The following is a 20,070-nucleotide window of genomic DNA, read 5'->3' on the forward strand; positions in this document are numbered from 1 at the left end:
CTCTCTGTTTACTCTCGGTGGAGGAAACTTCAGACTGGGTTGTATAAGCAGGAGAAAACACTGTGGCCAAACCTTAAAAACCACTTCTTCCTTCTGTTTTATAGTTAAGGCCAGATGGAGAGGACATTAAATGAAGTTTGGTATCACAGCGAGTGTTGGATTTCTCCCTGCTCTGTGCTCCATCTTTATAATCTGACTCCACATCAGACACTTTATCCAGCTGTCTGATTCCATTTCCTCTTCAGTGTAACACAAAGCTGACAAACTAACCACCACAGACTCTAAATACAAAAACCTCCAGGCAGCAAATGACACATCTCAACCATTAATCTGTCTCGATATGCAACGATACTTTCTACTGCACTAACTTGGGATGCACCTGAAGATTACCTGAGACCTAAGGAGGCTGAAGAGGCTACATTTTTTTCAGCTCTAAATGCCCAATGCAACTGATCAGTAACATGTGGAAGTTCTAGCAATATGAGGTCCTGAGGTCCAGTGTTGTATGTTTTTGCACCATAAGCATGAATAAAAACCAGCAGGTCATTCTGTTTATATGCAGCAATATTTGTGCAAAAAATAGCAGGAAAAAAGCTCCAAGTTTGTCGGAGACTTTGGATGAAGACGGATGTAGAGGCAAAGCAAATGATTAGCCACAAAACAAGCAGAAAATGACTTTATACAAGAAGGAAAACTAACGGTTAGGGAGGAAACATGGCTTAATCTGATCTCTGCAGACATGACTGTGTGCAGTGGTAATGTAAATCTGATTTCTGTACTGATCGTGGAAGATAATGACATTACAAGCTGTGTCTTTGGACACCCTCAGCAGGATCTCAGCAGAGTGGAAACACTTTCTCACATTTCACCGCTGGGATTTACTTTTATCATGAGATCAGGAGGAACAATTCAGCCGCTCTGTGCTCTAACAGCATCTTTATTAAAACCTGGACAGGCTAACAGAGTGTGTGTTGTGAGTGTTTTCCTGGAGAGGGATGACTGACTGCCTCTCCTGACCAGTCTGGCTGTTTGTTTAGCCCAGCAGACAGCACTGGGAGGCGTGAACCTCTTGCCCTGCTGCCTCCTGAGCGGGAAAGAGAGCTCCTTTGTGTCGCCTGTGCAGGTCAGAGGCTAACAACACTCACTCATTTACTGCACCCGCTTCTTCCTGTTCGTTCTCATGGGAGGGGAGGTGGGGGGTTCGAAGCCAGCATCCTAGCATGCAGCAGGCAGGAGGCAGCGAAACATGGAGCTTCTGTGAGTGGGGTTGTGTTTACCATGTTTATGTTATGACCTGCTGGGGCTGGACACATAATCTGCCAGGTTCAAATTGAAAAAGCTCTGAGATTTTGTTTATTCGTGTCCCTGCAGCTTCGCTTGGATGTTTGACCTGCACTCTGCTAAATGATGGATGTGCAGACTTTTACACTACAAGACTGTTTTCAAATTCTTCAGCCAAAGTGAAAAGCTGCTCTGAGCTCACCTATGAGCTGGACTACACCAGGTTCAGGCTCATATCTTTGGAGAGTTTGAACTTTGAAAATGAAATTGGAGTCCAGAGGACGAGGAAAGAACTATTATTTGTACCTGGAGTAGAGATGCTACCAATACCAGAAGTCAGCAAACAAAGTCTACAAAAGTAGAAAATTGCAATGACATGCAGTCAAATAACAGACTGCTGCAACTGTAAAACATAACATTGTATATGGGTCACACTGCCTGTCTTCAATTACCACTTATGTGACCCTTACTGACACTGTAAGGCAATCCAATATGAGAGCTCTGCTTTTACAAAGTTTCTGTTTTCCATTATTGAGGATGTTGTGCATCTTATTGAGGTCTTGTGCCATCTTTCAATGGTGACGTCATTTACAACCTGTGTCTGTACAGATGTGAGGGGTGATTGGGGATGAGGTCTTTAAGTCCTACCTCTTGCTTGGCCTAAATGTGACCACACACACCACTATCTTGACTGTTGTGGACTCACTGTACAGTCATCTAGTTTCTCAAAGGATCAGTAACTGCCCAGAGAGCTAGTTACATTCTAGCAACATACTTTCCCCCATAGACTGGCTCTACTCTTAACTGGGCAAGAGGCATCTCGATACCTCATCTCCACCCTACTGCATAGACTCTGTTTTAGATACAGAAATTTAATAACCCTGAAGGAAAGTCTTGTGTCAGATACTGCTCAGCAAACAATGCATAACATCAGAATAAATTTAGTGCCTAATAAAAAAAGCTATGAGGTATAAGTTTGAAACATTACTAAAAATGAAAGCTAAAACAAAACTAGAATAGAAAAGTAAAATGTAAAACAGGCAAATCACACCCATTTTTGAGATTTTTTTGGCTCCACTTCTTTTGAACCTGTCAGGGCATCCATCTTTAAATACATTCACGTTGTTATAATTATGTGAGTTTCCTTCACATAAGCAACAGAGCTCTAAGAAAACTGAGATTCAAACCTGCATCACTTCAACATTCTGTTAACAAACAAGACAAGCGATTAATATGATCACAGCGAATTGGCAATCTGTATCCAAGGTTGTTGACTATGATGCACAACAGCAAATCAGTTGTTGTACCTGGCACCCAGCATAAGGATATCTACTTTTACCAAGCACAGATCTGATATCATTTTAATCCAATTTAAACCCACTGTTTTGAACTCACTTGACTGTAGCTTTAAAAACCTTAAGCTACGATTGAATGGGTGTAACTGATAGCTAAAGACACATACTTCTGTAATGACTGCTCCTGATGTTAATCTCCTTAATAACATCAGTGGGACAGGTTGAATGAATACATCCACTCCCAACTACTCAAACTACTCTTTTAAATGCTAATGTGATCAATCACAGTCATTAACTTTTATCTACTGAGATTTCGTCAGCATCCATTTTAGATTTTACAACTAATTTCAGTTGATTTAAAAACTGTAAATGAATCCAAGTAGTCAGAGAATCAGTACAACACAGCAGAGGAGCAGGATCATTAGTTGAATTGTTTGATGACTAAAACTGTCAAATCCCTTTCTATTTTAGACACTTTCTCTCTTCTAAATTGATTTATAGATCTAGCAAACTCAAGCCAGATGCAGTCTCTTCACTTATAAAAGCAGAGTCATGAAATTCTTTATAGCCTACTAGCCGAATGTGAGATCAAATTAAATCAGGTTTTCAAGCTAACACAAACCAAATTCCATCTTGTACTCAATTAAAGGCCAATATACTAAATCCACATGCAAGAACTTGGAGTTATGCAAGAGGAAATGTGTTCTACTAAAACTAACCACAACACACATGGCATAACCTAGAAAGACTAGGAGAGACATCTATCATTAAGGATCTTCTACTTCCATGTTTGTTAATAACAAAAACACCAGTTTCCTTTCTAAGGGGTTTTCTAATGACCGTCTCCACACTGCTGCTAGACTTCTAAAGCTTCCGGTACTTAATATCATTATTACTGCTGTTATCTACAAACTTCTCTCAGTAATTTGACTGCATCATTAACTTGCCTGCTCTGTAATACCACCCAGTTTCAACGGAGGACTCTGAAGGAAGTGGGGTCAGCTCCATTTAATGGACATTTTCCATGAGCCTCAGCCACTAGTGCACTATAACAAACCCACAGGAGCTTTAGCTGCTGTACAGTGACAAATGCTGGCAGTTCAGTGTAGTGGCAAGAAACAGTTTCTGGTTTGAGATTTTTAGAAAGACTGATGGAAGTTACACAACATGGAGATTGTTTTTATCCCAGTAGCTTCAACTTTCTCACAAGCTATGACATGAGGGGATGATAGAGGAGAAAGAAGACAATGAGGGACAATAATAACATAAAGAGCAGCCTGGCCTGTGAACTCTTCCTGACAATGTGAGATCAAGTCACATGTGAATTCAAAACACACTTTTCTTGGGGGCGATGCTTCTGATTCTGATTCATCCGTCAGTTGTGCTTGATGATTTCCATAAAATAGTCAAAATTTGGTAAAATGTCCACCACAGAATATCAAAGATCAGATGTTAATTCTTTAAATTGTTTGTTTTGTATGTTCAACAGTTCAAAACCTAAAAATAACCATTTTAAAATGATGTAAAACAGAGACATGGGCAAATCCTTACACAAGAGCTAGCAACAGACTGATAGTTTGAATGAATCTTTCTAACATAAATTGACAGTAAATTTACTGCAGGTGGGACCACTGTCATGTTTTGTCTTTGCTACCAGCTTTGATACGTTATAGCAAGTAGTTCAGGTAATAATGTGGTAAAACTGAGGTGGTTAAACTCACCATTTGCATTCTTGCCACAAATGAGATGCTCGTAGGCCTGCAGCAGGCCCCACAGCTCCGCGTCGTTGTTCACGGTTCCCTCCAGAAGCTCCACGGTCACCGGGCAGCAGGTGACCCCATCGACCGGTCCCCCCTCCTGCTCCGCGACCAGCCTCGCCGCCTGTAGCCCTCGTCCAGCCACCTCCTCCGCCAAACTCTCCACGCACGCCGTCAGGCAGACGGCGGCGAACTCGTGCACACGCACCGACACGCGTGTCTCCACCATCCACCTGAAGAAGCGACCCACGGAGAGCGTGAGCCCGCAGCGCGCAGACTTGCCCTGCTGACGCGCGGTGTCCCCGGAGCTCATGCAGTGCAGGGAGACGGCCTTCACGGCGGAGGAGATGCACTTCTCCGCAAGACTCCAACTGAGCACCAGCCTCACTGCGCTCTGGACCTCCAGGCGTGTGCACCGCCTGTGGAGCTCACTCAGCCGCTGCGCCTCCCGGGAGATCCGCACCAAAGCCCGGCGGAGCAGAACGGACAGCCGGTTGACTGCTTCCCCGGTGAACGACGCATCCGAGCTGACAACTTTACGCACGACTTCTCGCAGCTCCTGCTCGGTCCAGGGATACTCTTCCAGTTCGGGCAGGCAGGGACACTTAGCCAGGATGTCCGCCGCGTCCTCCGGCAGCGTGCTTACCGTGTCCCAGCTACCGTTCCTGCTGTACAGGGAGCCGGCGTGCTGCCACCAGGAGCCCCGGTGAGGGGTGCTTGTGTGCGTCTGAGACTGCCTCGACCTGCCGGAGGAGGACAGGCTGAGGGACGGGCAGGGGTCTCCGGCCACATAACCTGAATCCAGGCTCAGGTCCTCCAGCGTTTTCACCAACAAACTGCTGGACATGATGTGGAGAAGTTTGGGACGTTTAACTACTCTGGTCACGTTACGCACTGTGAAGAACGGAGCAAACGTTTTCCATTAAGATTCAGTCTCAGTTTAAGGTGTAAACCTCTGAAATCAAGCTGCCAACACCCAGCTGCAGCAGACTGCACCGCTGTGCCAAAACTAACCACAATTTGAAGAGGCATGAGAGGCGATTTACGCACAGCGGACCAATCACATCCAGAGTCCAGTATCAACAAATCACTGATTCCTGCTTCCCTTTAGCGCCTCCATGTGGACACATTGCAGCCTGATTCCAACCAGGACTGCAGCTGGGGTGATGTGTAACGGCCTGCAGGTGTGTTCAACCTGCAGGCGCTAGGTTGGTTCATGTGATCTTTTAAAGAAAACCCCACCAGTTTAGTGTATTAAATTATTTTGTAGCAAGCGTCCAAAACTGAAATAAACCACCAACCTAAAGAAAATATGCCTTTAAATGTTCAATGATGTGACATTATCCTATTACTATTAATTTCTTTATACACAGATTTCATTTTATATAGTATAAGAAACTGGTAAATATAAGTAGCTTGAGTGCACCTGCTTTATTGGTCAAAGTCTGCTAGATAAGATTTTAAGCCGAAGTTTGCTTTATATTTCAATAGTTTCCCTCAAGATTAATACAGTTCTGTCTTTTATTATTTAGATTTGGAAAGTTAAGGGAAACTTACATTACACTATGACAGATTGAGTCTCCATTTTGTGAAACCTTAATTTTATACATATTTAAAGAAACAGAAAATTAGGTTTCACTCTTCATTATTTATGTGAAACTCAACCTTCAGTTTGTTTTTAGCAGGTTGACCACATCTGCACACGTTTACTGATCACTGCAGGTGTAATCAGGTTGTACTGTGGCCACAGGTAGAGGGTGTGTTCTGTTGTTTGGGAGGTGAAAATACAGTAAAATCACAATTTCCCCTGCCACACATGTCCAACAAACTTTTAAAATCAGTAGTGCAAAAAAACTAAATCAGAAGCTTTATTTATGTTTCACTAAAATTTCCCCATAACTGTAGGAATCGCAAGCTAACTTCGGCTAGCTTAGGTTAGCTTAGCTAGCACCTGTTTATTATGTGCTAGCATACATATTTTTGACATGTAGAACACATTGGACCAGGACCAGTTATGAACCTTTATGTAGATACGGGTCATATTTTAATTAGATTATCTCAAATAAGACTCTTTAGAACTCACTGTCCTATATCTGAAACCATTATTTTACTTGTGAAAGAGCAAAACGGTGAGATTCCAGTGCTGTTCTAACATCTGGACCAAATTAGATTAAGATCTAAAACCACTGTGTTTAAATAGGTCAAATCTGGATTATATTCTCCCTGAGAGCTTACAATATTTTAAACACGGTTTATGATATGTGAAACCGTTATTTTATTTGTACAAATGCAAAAAAAGGGGGCGATTTCGCTGTTTTTTATAGAAATCTTCTCCCTCATCTGTACAATCGGAATCTGACTTCAGCGTCACAGGCTAACGGTTAGTTTTGTTCGCTAGCACACAGAAAATAGTTTAAAACACTTACCGTTGTTACAAAGGTCTCTTCAGAATACATATAGACTTTCCTTTAAGACATACTGATTAAAAAATAATCCGTCTGTCGGAGAAAACTTAAGCGTTTTATCCAGTTTCCTAAAATCAGAGCGACTCCATTTCACATCCGGGTAGTTGACGCCGCCATCTTTGTTTTTATGAGCAAATCCACTTACCGCAGGTAAACCACAATTAAACAACAAATATTCACTTATTTCAGCCTTTTCTGCTCGGTTTGTGTGCAGAACACACTGAAATAAAGAGAGGCATATATAAATGTACAAGATTTGTGATATTTACCTGTAACTAGAGCCAGATTTGACTGATGAAAAGTAAATAAATCACTGCCTGTAACCTCTCTCAGTAAGAAAAAAAGACTTCATTTACATTAACGGAACCCTAACCCTTTGGTACCTACGAGTTCAATAATTTTTTTAAAAATATAGACATATATTAAACTATTTTCTATATAGTCTTTTGAATAATGTTGCATTGGCAGTTAAAAGTCTTTGCTTACATAAACAGATGCTGGTCATTGTGATGTTGCCACAATACAGTGAGTTATGCTGTTTTTCTGCAATTTTTTAGACAATATTTTTGTAGATTTTGAAACATTAAGTAAGTCAAATTTACTATTAAGACGTTCTGTATGTTTGCAAAACTGAATACACTGAGAACTACCACATAATTACTATGACACTGAAGAAAACTTAAAAATATGAGACTTTCCAGGCAAGTTCTGGGGATATAGGGAGTGCAATTTCCTGTGGTTTAAATCTAATTGTCCTCGAGGAGTTTAAGAGTAGTGATGTACTTGGAAAGAGTAAGTCACACTGAATCTAAAAATATATGTTTCTTGTTGGCTTTAGATTTTATTGAGGTACTGAATTATTTTTGACACTAATTCTAACTTTCTGTTGTTTTTAGTACTGCATTTCCCCTGTCTTCATATGATTCTTAGTCTTTCCTTGTCAGTCTGATACATATATATTAAAAATCCCCTTAAAACCCCCCCCCCACACACACACACACACACACACACTTTTAAGTCAAGAGACACAGTAAAAAGACAGAAAAGCAAGGAAGATAAAAGTTGTATTGTTTCAGCTCCAGCGTTTCTTCAGGCTCCTCAACAATGTCACTATAACAGGATCTCATTTAAAGACACTGAAGACCAGCAAATTTGTTCAACTGCAGCTACTGTGACACACAATTGTTCAAACCATTTTGAGTTTTAGCACTGAAATACAGTCAAATATCATAAAGTATATTCACATAATTCAAAATAATGGCATTCAAATGCAAGATCTGATTAGTTTTTCTTCTGATTTGGAAAACCTTTCTACATGTCTACTCTTCTACTGTTTATCTATGTAGAGACACTCTTAACCTAAACCCACCACAAGATGTCAGCGTTTCATTATTTCTAAGCAGAAAGCTGTAGCGATTTGTCCTAACTCTGTTTACCTACTGGTTCTACAATACTGTACAATCCTAAACACAAGTTTAAAATTATCTGAAGCATCCAGTTCCTTGTATGCAACATTAAAAAAAAAAAGTCTATTTTCACCCTTCGAGGAGGAAAAGACGAGCACAAGAGCGGCGGTTTAAATGAGGATTAAAACAATAAATTACTGAGCTAAAAAAAACAACACTTCTTGAAAATGAGCTCAACAGGTTTCAGTGAGTACAATCATAACAGTGAGCCAGCTCACCATGTCAACACCTGAAAGTTCCCTCGTTCAGAGTCAGATTTAGGTTCAACGTCAACAACAGGAGAACTGAAGCCGATCCAAATAAGGCATCGAGACATTAGTACAAAAAATAAAAGTGTAACTCTGCTAGCAAACGCTTTACAAAGGCTGACCGAGCAGACGTTGTGTTATCTGACAAAACTATTATAAAACTACAAAATGTTTTTTTATTTTTGTTGTTGTAAAGGGCGACGCCTCCAAGGCTTCCAGTCCTTCCACAGGACTTTCCAGGTAATTCAGACAGGAAACAAGGTGGGATGTTGAAGGAGTTCAGTGTCAGTCAGTGGGTTTCTGAACACAAATTCTCAAAATGCAAGAAAGCATCCATTGTGCACAAAAAAATAGAATAATTATAGGGAGAAATCTTTAGAAACACAATAATCTTGGCAGTGCTGAGATTTCTTCTGCAAACATCAGGAGTTTTAGTGAGTTTTAAAGAAATTTAATAATCACAAATGTCCATTTTTTAAATTAATATTTGCTATTTATATGCCATTTAAACCATAAATTGTCTAGTTTGTAGTTGGTAGAATCCTTTTCCATGAAGTCAGAAGACAATATTCAGTTCCTTGTGTGGGTTAAGCTCCAAAAACACTGAATCCTACATTTCCCATGATGCAATGTGAAGCTAGGTTTCATTAGATCGTCCCTTTGCGGTAAATACTCAGTCATTTAAACTGTATAAAAAAGATTTCCTGCTCCTTCAGAGGGCACTTGATGTGACCTTATTTCAGAAAAAATTAGCCAAATGATTTACTGATCCTGTTTGAATTTTGCCGTAAATTACACATTTGCCAATTTAAAACAGAATATTTCAAGTGAAGAATGGTGCAGTTTGTCCTAAAGACAGTAAAATACTGTTAATTTTTGTGTGAATCTGCTCAGTGAATTACATCTCTTGTCTTGTTCAATACATGTCATGAAAACCAACATTACACGAGCATATTCTTTAAAACATGTCACATATATCAATCTAGAAAAGAGCTTTTTTTCAGTACATTTGTGTAATATTTTTAATCATGTAATCTTAGCCGTTGAAATGCTGCAGGTCTTGACTTTGCACAGTGTGCGTTTCGGCTGCCGCTGTGCAAAATATATAAAAAAATAGAAGTCAATTAATACTATTTCTGAAAAGATGAGGATTTCCTGAATGCTGCAGTATCAAATATGTTCATGTTTATTAGCATAGTGTGCATTTTGTGTCATGAATTAAATCATCTTAACATGTAATTTTGCAGGTCAAGAAAGTCTTAGTTTGTCAAAAAGTACTAGTAAAGTAGTAGTAAAGTATTATTTGTTTTTGTGTGAAACTGCTTAGTGAATTGCATCTTTCACCAACATTATGTATGACACATTTTGGAAAGATGCTAAATCCAAAAATATTTTTCAGTACATTTAATTTGTGTATTATGTACCATTTATTGATCTATAGCAGCACATGTTTAGGGTCTTGTGCAAAAAACATAAGAAATAAAAGCATGTTAATGCTATTTTTGCAAAGATGAGACTTTCCTAAATCAAACATGTTCATCTTTTTTAACATAGTGTGCATTAGTAAACTGGGAAAAAAGGGTTTTAGGGGTTTATGCATGAAACAAGCCGTCATTTTTACCATATGAGGTTGGACAGGAGTTGGTTTAATTCCATTTTTTATGGTTCAATAGCATTAACTGCAGAAATAGCACCACCTGCTGTTTATTTCTAGCCTTTAATATTCACACAAGTGTGGTCGCTGTAAATGGGTATTGATTTTTTATTTTTTTTAGTTTTCTTTTGTAGAAAAAAAGTACTCCGTTTGGATGAATATCATTATGAGAAAGTTGAAGTTTTGTATCATGATGCAGTTATACGTTACCCACAAAACCTTGGTAAATTACCTGCCTAGGTTATTTTAATATATAAATCTTCATCATTCTTTCAGGATACTGACGGACATGTGAGAGTTGTGTTAAGACAGACTTGTAAAATCCTTAAAAGCCTTATTTTCTTGAAAATAAAAGAGTTTTGAAAAGGGCACATCAGGATTTAGTTGCAGCAAGGTGAAGGTTTCCTTCAAGGAGGCATTAATCTCTACAAATACTGAAATTCACAAATCCTCGATAAATAATGTGAATGTTTCCAGACCAGACACATGTTGACTTCACCTACGAGTGAGTTGACCTGAATGACTGAGAATCTTCACTGACATTTTCCAACATGTTTGTTGTTGCACTTCAGGTGACAGTTTAACACCTACAGAGGAAGCGAGGCGACAGTCAGACTGTCGCATCACATGAAAACTGATTTAAATACCTTAAAAGAAGGAAACTGCTTCTTACAGTCACTACAAAACGTTTTAGAAAGTCGGATAATATTAATATTACCTCTTTAAAAGTCACAAATTTGATCAATATTGGTCTCTTTTTAAAGCAATTATTGCTTGACACTGTAAATCTGACTGATAAGTTGTTCTCTGGTGGTACCAAATTAACATAAACCACCAAAATTAACCTCTTTACATATAGGAGCACTTGATAAATCTGTGTTTTGGTGCTCTTTTCATGAGATGTCTGTTGTTTCCTCTGAGTCCTGGTTCCTGTTGGATGGCAGAGCTGAGGCCTGCTCCAGCAGCCGGGCCAGATAGTCGTCCTCGGCTCTCTCTGCTGCCAACAGACTCTCCGACTGGGTCAGACCAGAAGCCGGTGAGGCTGCCTGGGCAACAGGAGCTGAGAGAGTCCGCGGGACCCTGCAGGAGAGCGGAGCGGCCGAAGAGGTGTCGTCTGTAGAGGCATCGGTTATTTCTGGAGGTGAGGGAGGAGCCGCAGAGACGTCAGGCTGCGTTTCATCTCCTTCCTGGTCCGGCAGTGCAGATAGATGATCCGCCGCCTCCTCTGATTGGCTCCCTGGCGGCCGGTAAGGCGGAGGCCCGGTGAGCGGGGAGCCGTCGGGGGTCAGCGGGGCCTGGCTGTGGATGATGATAGGATCTGGGGAAGGCAGCGGGACGTCCTCCTGGTCCACGGCGTCCAGATCCCGGGGGTCCTTGGAGGGGCTCTGGTCCGGGGAGATGGAGTCGGGCTGGTGGGAGATGATGTGGAGGCTCAGGCCCGCTCTGGGGAACCCGCTGGCTGAGGACAGCTTCCCTCTGGAGGCTTGGACCGGACTCAGCAGCACCGGCAGCTCCTGACCCAGCGGCTTACGAGGCAACTCGTCTGGCTTCCCTGAAAACACAGCAGGAGCATAAAACTGTGAATATTAAGGTTCTAGCCTCTGGAATACTGATTTATTCAACATTAAATACACAAATTCAAATCCATAAATGTAAATTCACCATGTTATATCTGTACATATCCATATGTCTTGCACATTGTCTTTATTATACCTTAATTATATCTCTATTTTTAGCCTTACTGTACTTTCGCAATTGCTTCTTCCAAGGCTCATCTGTATCTAGCTGCTGTAACAGGTAAATTTCTCTGGTGAGGGATCAATAAAGTTTAACTAATCTTATAAATAAATGAACAAATAATCCTCTAAAATAAATAAATAAATATGGCTATCAAATAAACAAATGAGGCATTAAGCACATATATAAATCTAATAGTGAAATAAATAGGCTTTTATCTTAAAAAGGGCATTTTTCAACAGATTACTTGTATTTTTTAGGGAATTTTGTTTCCCAACATGTCATGTATTGAGTTCAGGATAAATTTTATGACCATATTTATTATTATTATTATTATTATTATTATTATTGTTATTGTTATTGTTATTATTATTGTTGTTGTTGTTGTTGTTGTTATTATTAGCTTGTTTTATAATAATAATAATAATAATAATAAAATATACATTCATTTCCATAGCATCTTTTTAAAACAGAGTTTACAAAGAGCTTAAGAGAGGCAAAAGTGTTGAAACAGAGTTCAACTTGGTAAGAGCTTTTAAAATGAATCAATACAACCAGATAAATAACAAAATACCACGTGTGTGAGGGAAAGAACAAGTAGAATAAAAGACAAAAGGTGAAGACCATAAACATAAGGCTAGAAGTTATTATGTAATCATTTCATATTGAATGACTGAATGGCTGCGTACCTGGAGGAGGAAGGTCCAGCTTCATCTTCCTCAGCTCCGTCATAGAGGCCTGCAGCTGCTCGATGATCACGTCGTCGCTGTAGAAGAAAGTCTGAGCGATTCTCTCCTGCAGAAACTCTCTGAGCTCCTCCAGCGACATCTTCAACAGACGTTCTGCACGCAGACAGAAGACGTGATAAATCCAAAAAACAACCATCTCTGCTCTGACAGGTGGTGTGTTTGAAAGAGCTGCATAAGACTAGAGCTGAGATATAAACCTCACAACATCACTGTTTGTGCTCAGATGGTATGTAACCCTTGACAACTTTGTTAAATAATTTTCTGTTTAAAAAAAAAAAAAAAAAAAAAGGCCAATCTGTTTGTTCAGTCTGACCTAACTGCAATTTCTGAGTGCAAATGCTTCTTCAGATCCCAAAAGCAAGAAATTTAAGATTAAAGAGGGTCTGAATTCTTAAATTCTTCTGTTCTCCAGGTGGTAGAATCAAAAGTAGATTCCAGACATATACTGAAAAGAGGACCTACAAGGTTGAGGGGAGTTAGCAGTTTGCAGTAAGCGAGCTAATTGACATCTAAAGATGATATATCATGTTTTGGATGAGGTATTAAAAAAAAATAGAACATTTAATACTCTTTTTTGTTAATACCATTGTGTTCCTTATTTCTTCTACCAGCACAATTAGTACATTACTTTGTACATTAGTTTCCTTATTTTTCTCAAATGTAACAAGTATGAGCTACTGGATACCTAGAATTTCTCCAATTGCATCTGTCTGTCTGTCTGTCATCTATCCATCCATCCATCCTCTGTCATCCATCCTCTATCGTCTATCATCCATCCATCCATCCATCCATCCATCCATCCTCTTTATATCAGAAAACTATTTTGTTTTGCCTTATGGAGATATTACAGGCATTCAGTTCATTAATTTATCAGCAGTTTTAGGTAAAACTCGGCTCACTTGGCTGAATCATCGGTACAAAAGAAGAGAAACTATGTTAGAAAATACCTGAAGGAGACAGCTTAACTACGACTGCAAAGAAAAGATAAAGCATCACTTTCAGATATGCAAACATGTTTTTTACTGAACTGCAACAACTGTGGGTTTTGACTTTGCCACAGATTTCTCATAAGCTGGGACTCTTACAGATGCTTATGCAGCTCTTAAACTCACACATAATTTTTTTAAAATCAGTTTTCCGTAACTAAATTACAAGGCACCGACTTTCCCACAATTTCACTTCGGTGGGCTTTAGAAAAACCACACACACAAAAAAAAACCAACAGCTAGAAATCGTCAGAATCACTTGAGTTCAGGAGGTTGATAAGAGTCTACAGTTAACGTCTGCGGTGTGATTTCTCTGTTTGTGGTCAACTGTCGGTCGTCTGCTTACTCTTGTGTGTCTTGAGGATGGTGTAGGACATGGCAGTGAGCAGCCTCTCGCCCTCCAGGATGAAGATGTCCCACAGGCGGAGGGTCAGGGTGAACGGCGTCTGCAGGATCACAAACACCACATCACTGAGACTTAGCCGGCTTTGTTTACGCCGGCGGTTCCACATACGTGCTGCTGTGCTGCCGGCCGAAGTCAGGAGGTTTGTCTGGTTCCCTCCCAGACCTCAGAGGCCCCTCGGAGAACAGCGACTCGGCGGGACGAGAAGTGCTGACAGGGGCCGGAGCCTGCCAGACCTCCACCGCAGGATTGTGGGCATCCACAGAGGAGGCTAATAACAGTTTAGCCTGACAGCTCTTAATGCTCTGCTCTAATGCAACGTCCCCGAGCTCGAATATCACCAGGATGTGTTCTGCTGAAATCATGTAAAATTATCTGTTGAAGGCGATCTGACAGTTTCTCAGTGATTCCTGGGCTTCTTGTGTTTTTCAGACTCCTTTTTCCCACAGATCTTTATGCTGATAAAGTTTGAGTTTCTGTGGGTGCCACACAGCTAACTGAGGCTTTCTTTTGTTTTCTGTAAAATGGTTCTTCTCAGGGAAGATTTTTCAGCAACAGAGAACATATTTGTTTGTGCACATGTGCAATAAATCTATAGCACTGTAACTTAGATTTAAACTAATTTTTGATTGAAAAAAACATCCTGGAAATATATTCTTGGGAGTGTGTTTCAACTTTATGATTATTTAGCCAAAATAGTGCATTTTAAGGTGTAACTAGGTGTTCTACAGAGAGTGTGAATTCAACTGTTAATGGACGACAGTGGCTTAACATTAAACCCTACAAGGTAACGTCACCTCCTTTACTTTAAGCTCTTATCCTGATTATTAGAAGGTCTAGTCATGTATGAGGAGGTTAAAAGCAGAGTGATTGAACCCACAAAAATACAAACTGAATTTTATGTATTATTTGTAATATTTTATGGTTTAGATTTTAGTGGCAAAGTGGTCTAATCCACAACCCAAATGTAGCGTTACAGCGGTGCTTGGAAATGTGATTTTTCTTGATAACACAATATTTAGAACACATTTTTCTCAAAAACTAAGATAGTGGGTTAGACCACTCTGCTTCCAAACACTGCTTATGCTCTGTCTTGTTTTTCTTTCAAAACAGTCCAAACAATCCACCACACAATCCAAATCTATCATTCGATATGATTATATTTGTAGATTTCTCATATTAGCCTTTATATCCAGGTAACTAAATATTTCGCATCATAAAATTGTTGTCTTTACATGTATCTCACTATAAAATGCTGTCAGCAGAGATCTCTTTTCATAACGGTGTAGGGGAGATTGCCTAGAAGCACAACACTGGATTAGAAATTGGGAAAAATGTGTGCTTAGTAACAGGAATAAATATCATTGTATTACTCCCTTAAGGGTTCCCACATAATAACTTACATGCAGAGATGAAAAACCAAGCAGTTGTAACGGGTGTGTAGATGGATGTAAGTTGAAATTATAATTAAAACTAGTCAAAATTATTGTTTCTTTTCCTCGCCAACACTTCACTGCAGAGATGTGTGATTATCATGTGCAGTTTGATTTAACATGTGCAACACGTCACTGCAGTGAAAAAGTATTTTAGGTGAGAAGAAGGGATGCGAATTTGGATGGAGTTGGGCTTCAAGGGTCAAAAAAATTAAAAATACTGTACATTCAATGTGCCATATTATCATAGAGATAAGAAATTCAGTCATTTGTGTGCTTAATGGTACAAATATTTTCTTCACTTTGATCCACGTTTGCATGAGAAGCGAACAGGCATTTAATAAAGTTTTGTCAAATCAGGCATAAACAGGCCAAAAAACAGCTACTGCATAAAGGAATTAATGAAAGATTCACTTTTTTCATGTCTGTTTTTGAACAAAAGGAAAGGAATGCAGAATTATTGGGGTTTTTTTTTTAGAAAAAAACTGACTGGAATAATATTTTTGAAGTGCAACCCTCGTCTGAGGTGCTGAGAAAATATTCAGATTTTACTTTAATCCGGCTCCGACAGGTAGAAATAAATCATCTTGATGATGTGATAATTACCTAAGATGAGTTTTAACAAGCTGCTCTCAGATTCTGTCCAGTTCTTACTTTAAACACGATGTAATTAACTGGAGGTGAGATAAAAGAGTGTGAGAGGAAAATGGAAAAACGCATCAAGCAAAGCGGCTCCTCACCCTGTCGATGAAACACTGCAGGAACCACTTGGTGCTGTAGATCCCTGTAGACATCTGCTCTCTGTCCTGGAGACAGAAGCAGAGAATCAGCGAAGCCATGAAGGGCATCAAGCTGTCAGGAAATCACAGTAAATGTCATCACGTATCTCTGCGGGGATGTTTCTCACCAGATGCTTCTTCAGCTTGGGGATGAGTTTGGAGATAATCTGGTCGTGATGCGTCTGGAACCGCTGGAGTTTGGGGAAACCGGGAACAAAAAAGCCTGGAAGAGGGAAGAGAGAGCAGAGAGGAGGGATTTAATAGCGCTTAATACAAATCAACAAGTGATGAATCAGTTATATCCTGCAAGATCTGCACGACTGGAGGAACTAGAGGATAAATAATCCAACATTTATTTACTCTTCATGATTAATTTTCTGTTAAGTATAGAGAAAACTTGCTTTTTTAAGTCGTCTGAGCTGACAACCATTTCAGGTTCTAAATGAGGCTTATAAAGAGTTTAAATTCTTTTACTGTCTACAGAGTTGTTAGTGTTGCTTCTCTTCCAGGTGGAATAATCGAGTGCAGAGTCCAGACATAGGCATAAAAGAAGATTTACAAGGTTGAGAGGAGTTAGAAGTTAGCAATAAGCTAGTTGACACGTAAAGATGATGTTCTAGCTGAGGTATTTCTGAAAAAAAAGGCCCCAAAAAATGTTCTGGACTGCTAGAAATTTGTGCATGAACTAAGAATAAAATTAAAATATGTAGAGAAGGATTTGGAGGGGTAATGAGGTGAGGCTAATATACACACAAGTGTCTTTTACTGGTGTTTTTACGATGAGGGTTGAATTTTTTTCAATAAAAGCCTCATGTCAAGAGTCAGTCAGCGTTTGTGCAAAACCAGCAGAGACAAAAACAGACGAAACTGCAGCAAAGAGAGTCTCAGATTAATTTATCTTCATACATTGCTGAATACAAACTGCAGATTGATTGGTTTTCCAAAGAAAAAAGTCACAGGAGACGCTTCAACACTCAGGTGCTGAGAAAATACTCTGATTTTACTTTCCCAGAAACCTAAAAAGCCTTAAAGAGGGAAGACAGAGCAGAAAGGGGCTTTTTAATCCCCACTTAAGCCCAAATCTGCAAGCAGCTCATCAGCTCCATCGACCTGCAGGATCTACAGCAGCTGGACTAAACTTCAACGTTTATCTCTGCTACTACATGATGAAAACCTGCAGGAAGCAGCATTCAGATGAGTCTCACCGTGCATGGCGTGTCTCTGGTTGGTCAGTAGCTGTGAAAGTGCCCAGAAGGCGTCTTCCTCGTTCATGTACATGAGCAGCAGGGCGGCGATCTGACTCATACCCTGACAGTAGCTCACCTCCTGCAGGGGAAGAAAAACAGTCACATCCAGGGCTGAACGTCGCTGCAGGACTCTGAACTACAACCTCAGTTAGCTCTGCTTAGCTCACACACAGAGGATTCCTCATATAATATATAATAACAACAATATTAAACATTATTTCTACAGCAGCTTTCAAAAGTGGAGTCACAAGGTGCATTAAAATAGACAAAGAATTAAAAAGAAGACAATGAAACATTAGTAAAGACAGCAAAACCTTAAAAAGAGCAATAACAGAGCATCAGAAAAACAATGAAGTGTCAATGAAGTGTCTGTAGAGGTGGATTTTTAAAATCTTTTTTAGACTGAGGCACTGACTGTTAGCTACAGTACGTGTAGCAGTTTTGTTTGTTTAGCATTGAAAAATCCAAATATAGAATGATGATAAAATGAGCAAAAATTTTTTTTATATATATATATATATATATATATAAAAAATAAAATTATTAATAAAAATATATAGTAAATATTAATAAGAAAAACTAATCATTAAAAAGAAAAAACATTCTGCATATATATACATATATTCAGATATAAATAATTAAATAATTAAAACTAATAATTAAAAAAATTTAAATTTGATGCATTTTTGCAACAATGGGTTTTACAGGGTTTATTTAAAATCCATGCGATTTTTAAAGAGCTAGTTGGGTTTTCTGCAGACTAATCATTCAGGTCGTCATACGGTGTTTTGTTTTCCCGGCTTTCATCCAAGTGTAGCACGGAATTCCAAGAAAATTAGTTTAAACAAAATGTGAATTCAAGCCTGTTTCCATCCAGCTGTATTTTATGCGGATATAGCATTAGTTGGTTCATTGAGATATGCAGCTGGTGGAGGTAATTCTGCAGACATTAAACTAACAAGAACTGAAAGAGTTTCAGTCAATGCAATGAAATGATGATGCAGAAAACACTGGAAAAATCACATTTCTCTTTGTTTCGTGCGTTAATATGAGGATTGGTATGCTTTCTGTTTTTTGTCTCTCCAGTGAAACAGAATATTCACTGGATGCTAAAGTCACAAGTTTCACGTTCATCATCATTTTTTCATCTTATTAGTCTGTCGTTAGTGTTGATGTGGCTTCAGCAGGGCTTACTTATTACTAGTGTATCTGTTTTGCAATTTAATGAAATTAAACATCAACATCCCGGTTGCTCTCGTAAAGATTCATTTTTAGTGACCCCCAAAGAAAAATGATCAGCTGCAAAAAGGTAAGAATTGAGAATATACCACTTTTATCAACTGTGGTTTTATGTATTTAAGCGTAATAGACTTTTTTGTGTATCCAAAAATCGGAACTAACAACAAAATGCAGAAATTTATCTTAAATAAGGAAACAGACTCATGACTTTACTTAATGTGGATCAGTCATGTTTAGCATCATGTGTTGTCACCAATTCTGAGCAGGAAATCAGCAGAGACACTATTGAAAACAACAGACTTTTTTATATATTTAATGAGTGTTGTTTATGCACTAATTTATTAATCACTAAATACGATGCACCAGCATTCATGTGGCTGACCGAAACAGCTAAACAGTTTCATACACTGATATCGCCAAAATGTGCGATTTCTTTGTAAACAACAAACCTTAGATATCATCGACATGTTTTGATGCCACCTCTGGGGGAGAAAAACCACAGCTAATAATAAAAACAAATCAATGACAGAAACATCTGAGCTGCATCAGCAGTAAATGTCACATTAACAACATACAGTTCTGGGGGAGTTTCACAGAGAACCTCGAGTGGAAAATGAAGCCTGAGCTCAGGAGAAAGAAGCTCAGAGTCCAGTGAAGATTTCTATCAGTTAAATTAAGTTAAGCTGGTATTTTAACGTCCCACGTGACGGAGGGAAAAAACAGCTACTCACCGTGTTGTAGACTGAATATGCAGAGAGGACATGGAAGAGAGACTGCTGCCTGTAGAGGAGACAAGGAAACAAGAAGAGGAGACAATATGAGGAGACAAGGAGAGGAAATAAGGAAGGAAACATGGAGAGGAAATAGGAAGAGGAGACAGAGAAGTAAACAAGGAAAGGAAATAAGGAAGGAGACAAGAGGACAAAGAGAGGAGACAAGGAAAGGAAATAAGGAAGGAGACAAGAGGACAAAGAGAGGAGACAAAGAGAGGAAATGAGGAAGGAAACACGGAGAGGAGAAAAGGAAGGAAACAAGGAGAGGAGACGAGGAAGGAAAAAAGGGGAGGAAACAAGGAGAGGAGACAATAAGAGGAGGCGAGGAAGGAAACAAGGAGAGGAGATAAGGAAGGAGACAAGAAGACAAGGAGAGGAGACAATAAGAGGAGGCGATGAAGGAAACAAGGAGAGGAGATAAGGAAGGAGACAAGAAGACAAGGAGAGGAGACAAAGAAAGGAAATAAGGAAGGAAACAAGCAGAGGAGAAAAGGAAGGAGATGAGGAGAGGAGATGAGGAAGGAAAAAAGGAGAGGAAACAAGGCGAGGAGACAATAA

At 39.4% G+C, this 20,070-nt stretch overlaps 2 protein-coding genes across 3 annotated transcripts in view; both read right to left on the minus strand.

Moving 5' to 3' along the window:
* Window positions 1-6,899, minus strand: part of LOC111574469 (ankyrin repeat and BTB/POZ domain-containing protein 2-like) — a 30,235-nt gene extending 23,336 nt beyond the window's left edge. The window contains exons 1-2 of the mRNA XM_035952370.2: window positions 6,760-6,899; window positions 4,298-5,227 (exon numbers count right to left, since the gene is read on the minus strand). Of these exons, the coding sequence (XP_035808263.2) occupies window positions 4,298-5,180 (883 nt within the window). The 5' untranslated portion in view covers window positions 5,181-5,227; window positions 6,760-6,899. The remainder of the gene's footprint in view (window positions 1-4,297; window positions 5,228-6,759) is intronic.
* Window positions 6,900-7,845: 946 nt separating this feature from the next.
* LOC111574567 (USP6 N-terminal-like protein) overlaps window positions 7,846-20,070 on the minus strand; it is a 45,277-nt gene continuing 33,052 nt past the window's right edge. For both annotated transcript variants that reach the window (XM_023279247.3, XM_023279257.3), the window contains 7 exons: window positions 19,471-19,519; window positions 17,459-17,579; window positions 16,382-16,476; window positions 16,215-16,280; window positions 13,985-14,084; window positions 12,593-12,745; window positions 7,846-11,718 (listed from right to left, as the gene is read on the minus strand). In XM_023279247.3, coding sequence (XP_023135015.2) covers window positions 11,060-11,718; window positions 12,593-12,745; window positions 13,985-14,084; window positions 16,215-16,280; window positions 16,382-16,476; window positions 17,459-17,579; window positions 19,471-19,519 — 1,243 coding nt within the window. In that variant the 3' untranslated portion in view covers window positions 7,846-11,059. The remainder of the gene's footprint in view (window positions 11,719-12,592; window positions 12,746-13,984; window positions 14,085-16,214; window positions 16,281-16,381; window positions 16,477-17,458; window positions 17,580-19,470; window positions 19,520-20,070) is intronic.

This window comes from Amphiprion ocellaris, chromosome 1 (genome assembly GCF_022539595.1).
Source record: "Amphiprion ocellaris isolate individual 3 ecotype Okinawa chromosome 1, ASM2253959v1, whole genome shotgun sequence".
Taxonomy (NCBI): Eukaryota; Metazoa; Chordata; class Actinopteri; family Pomacentridae; genus Amphiprion; species Amphiprion ocellaris.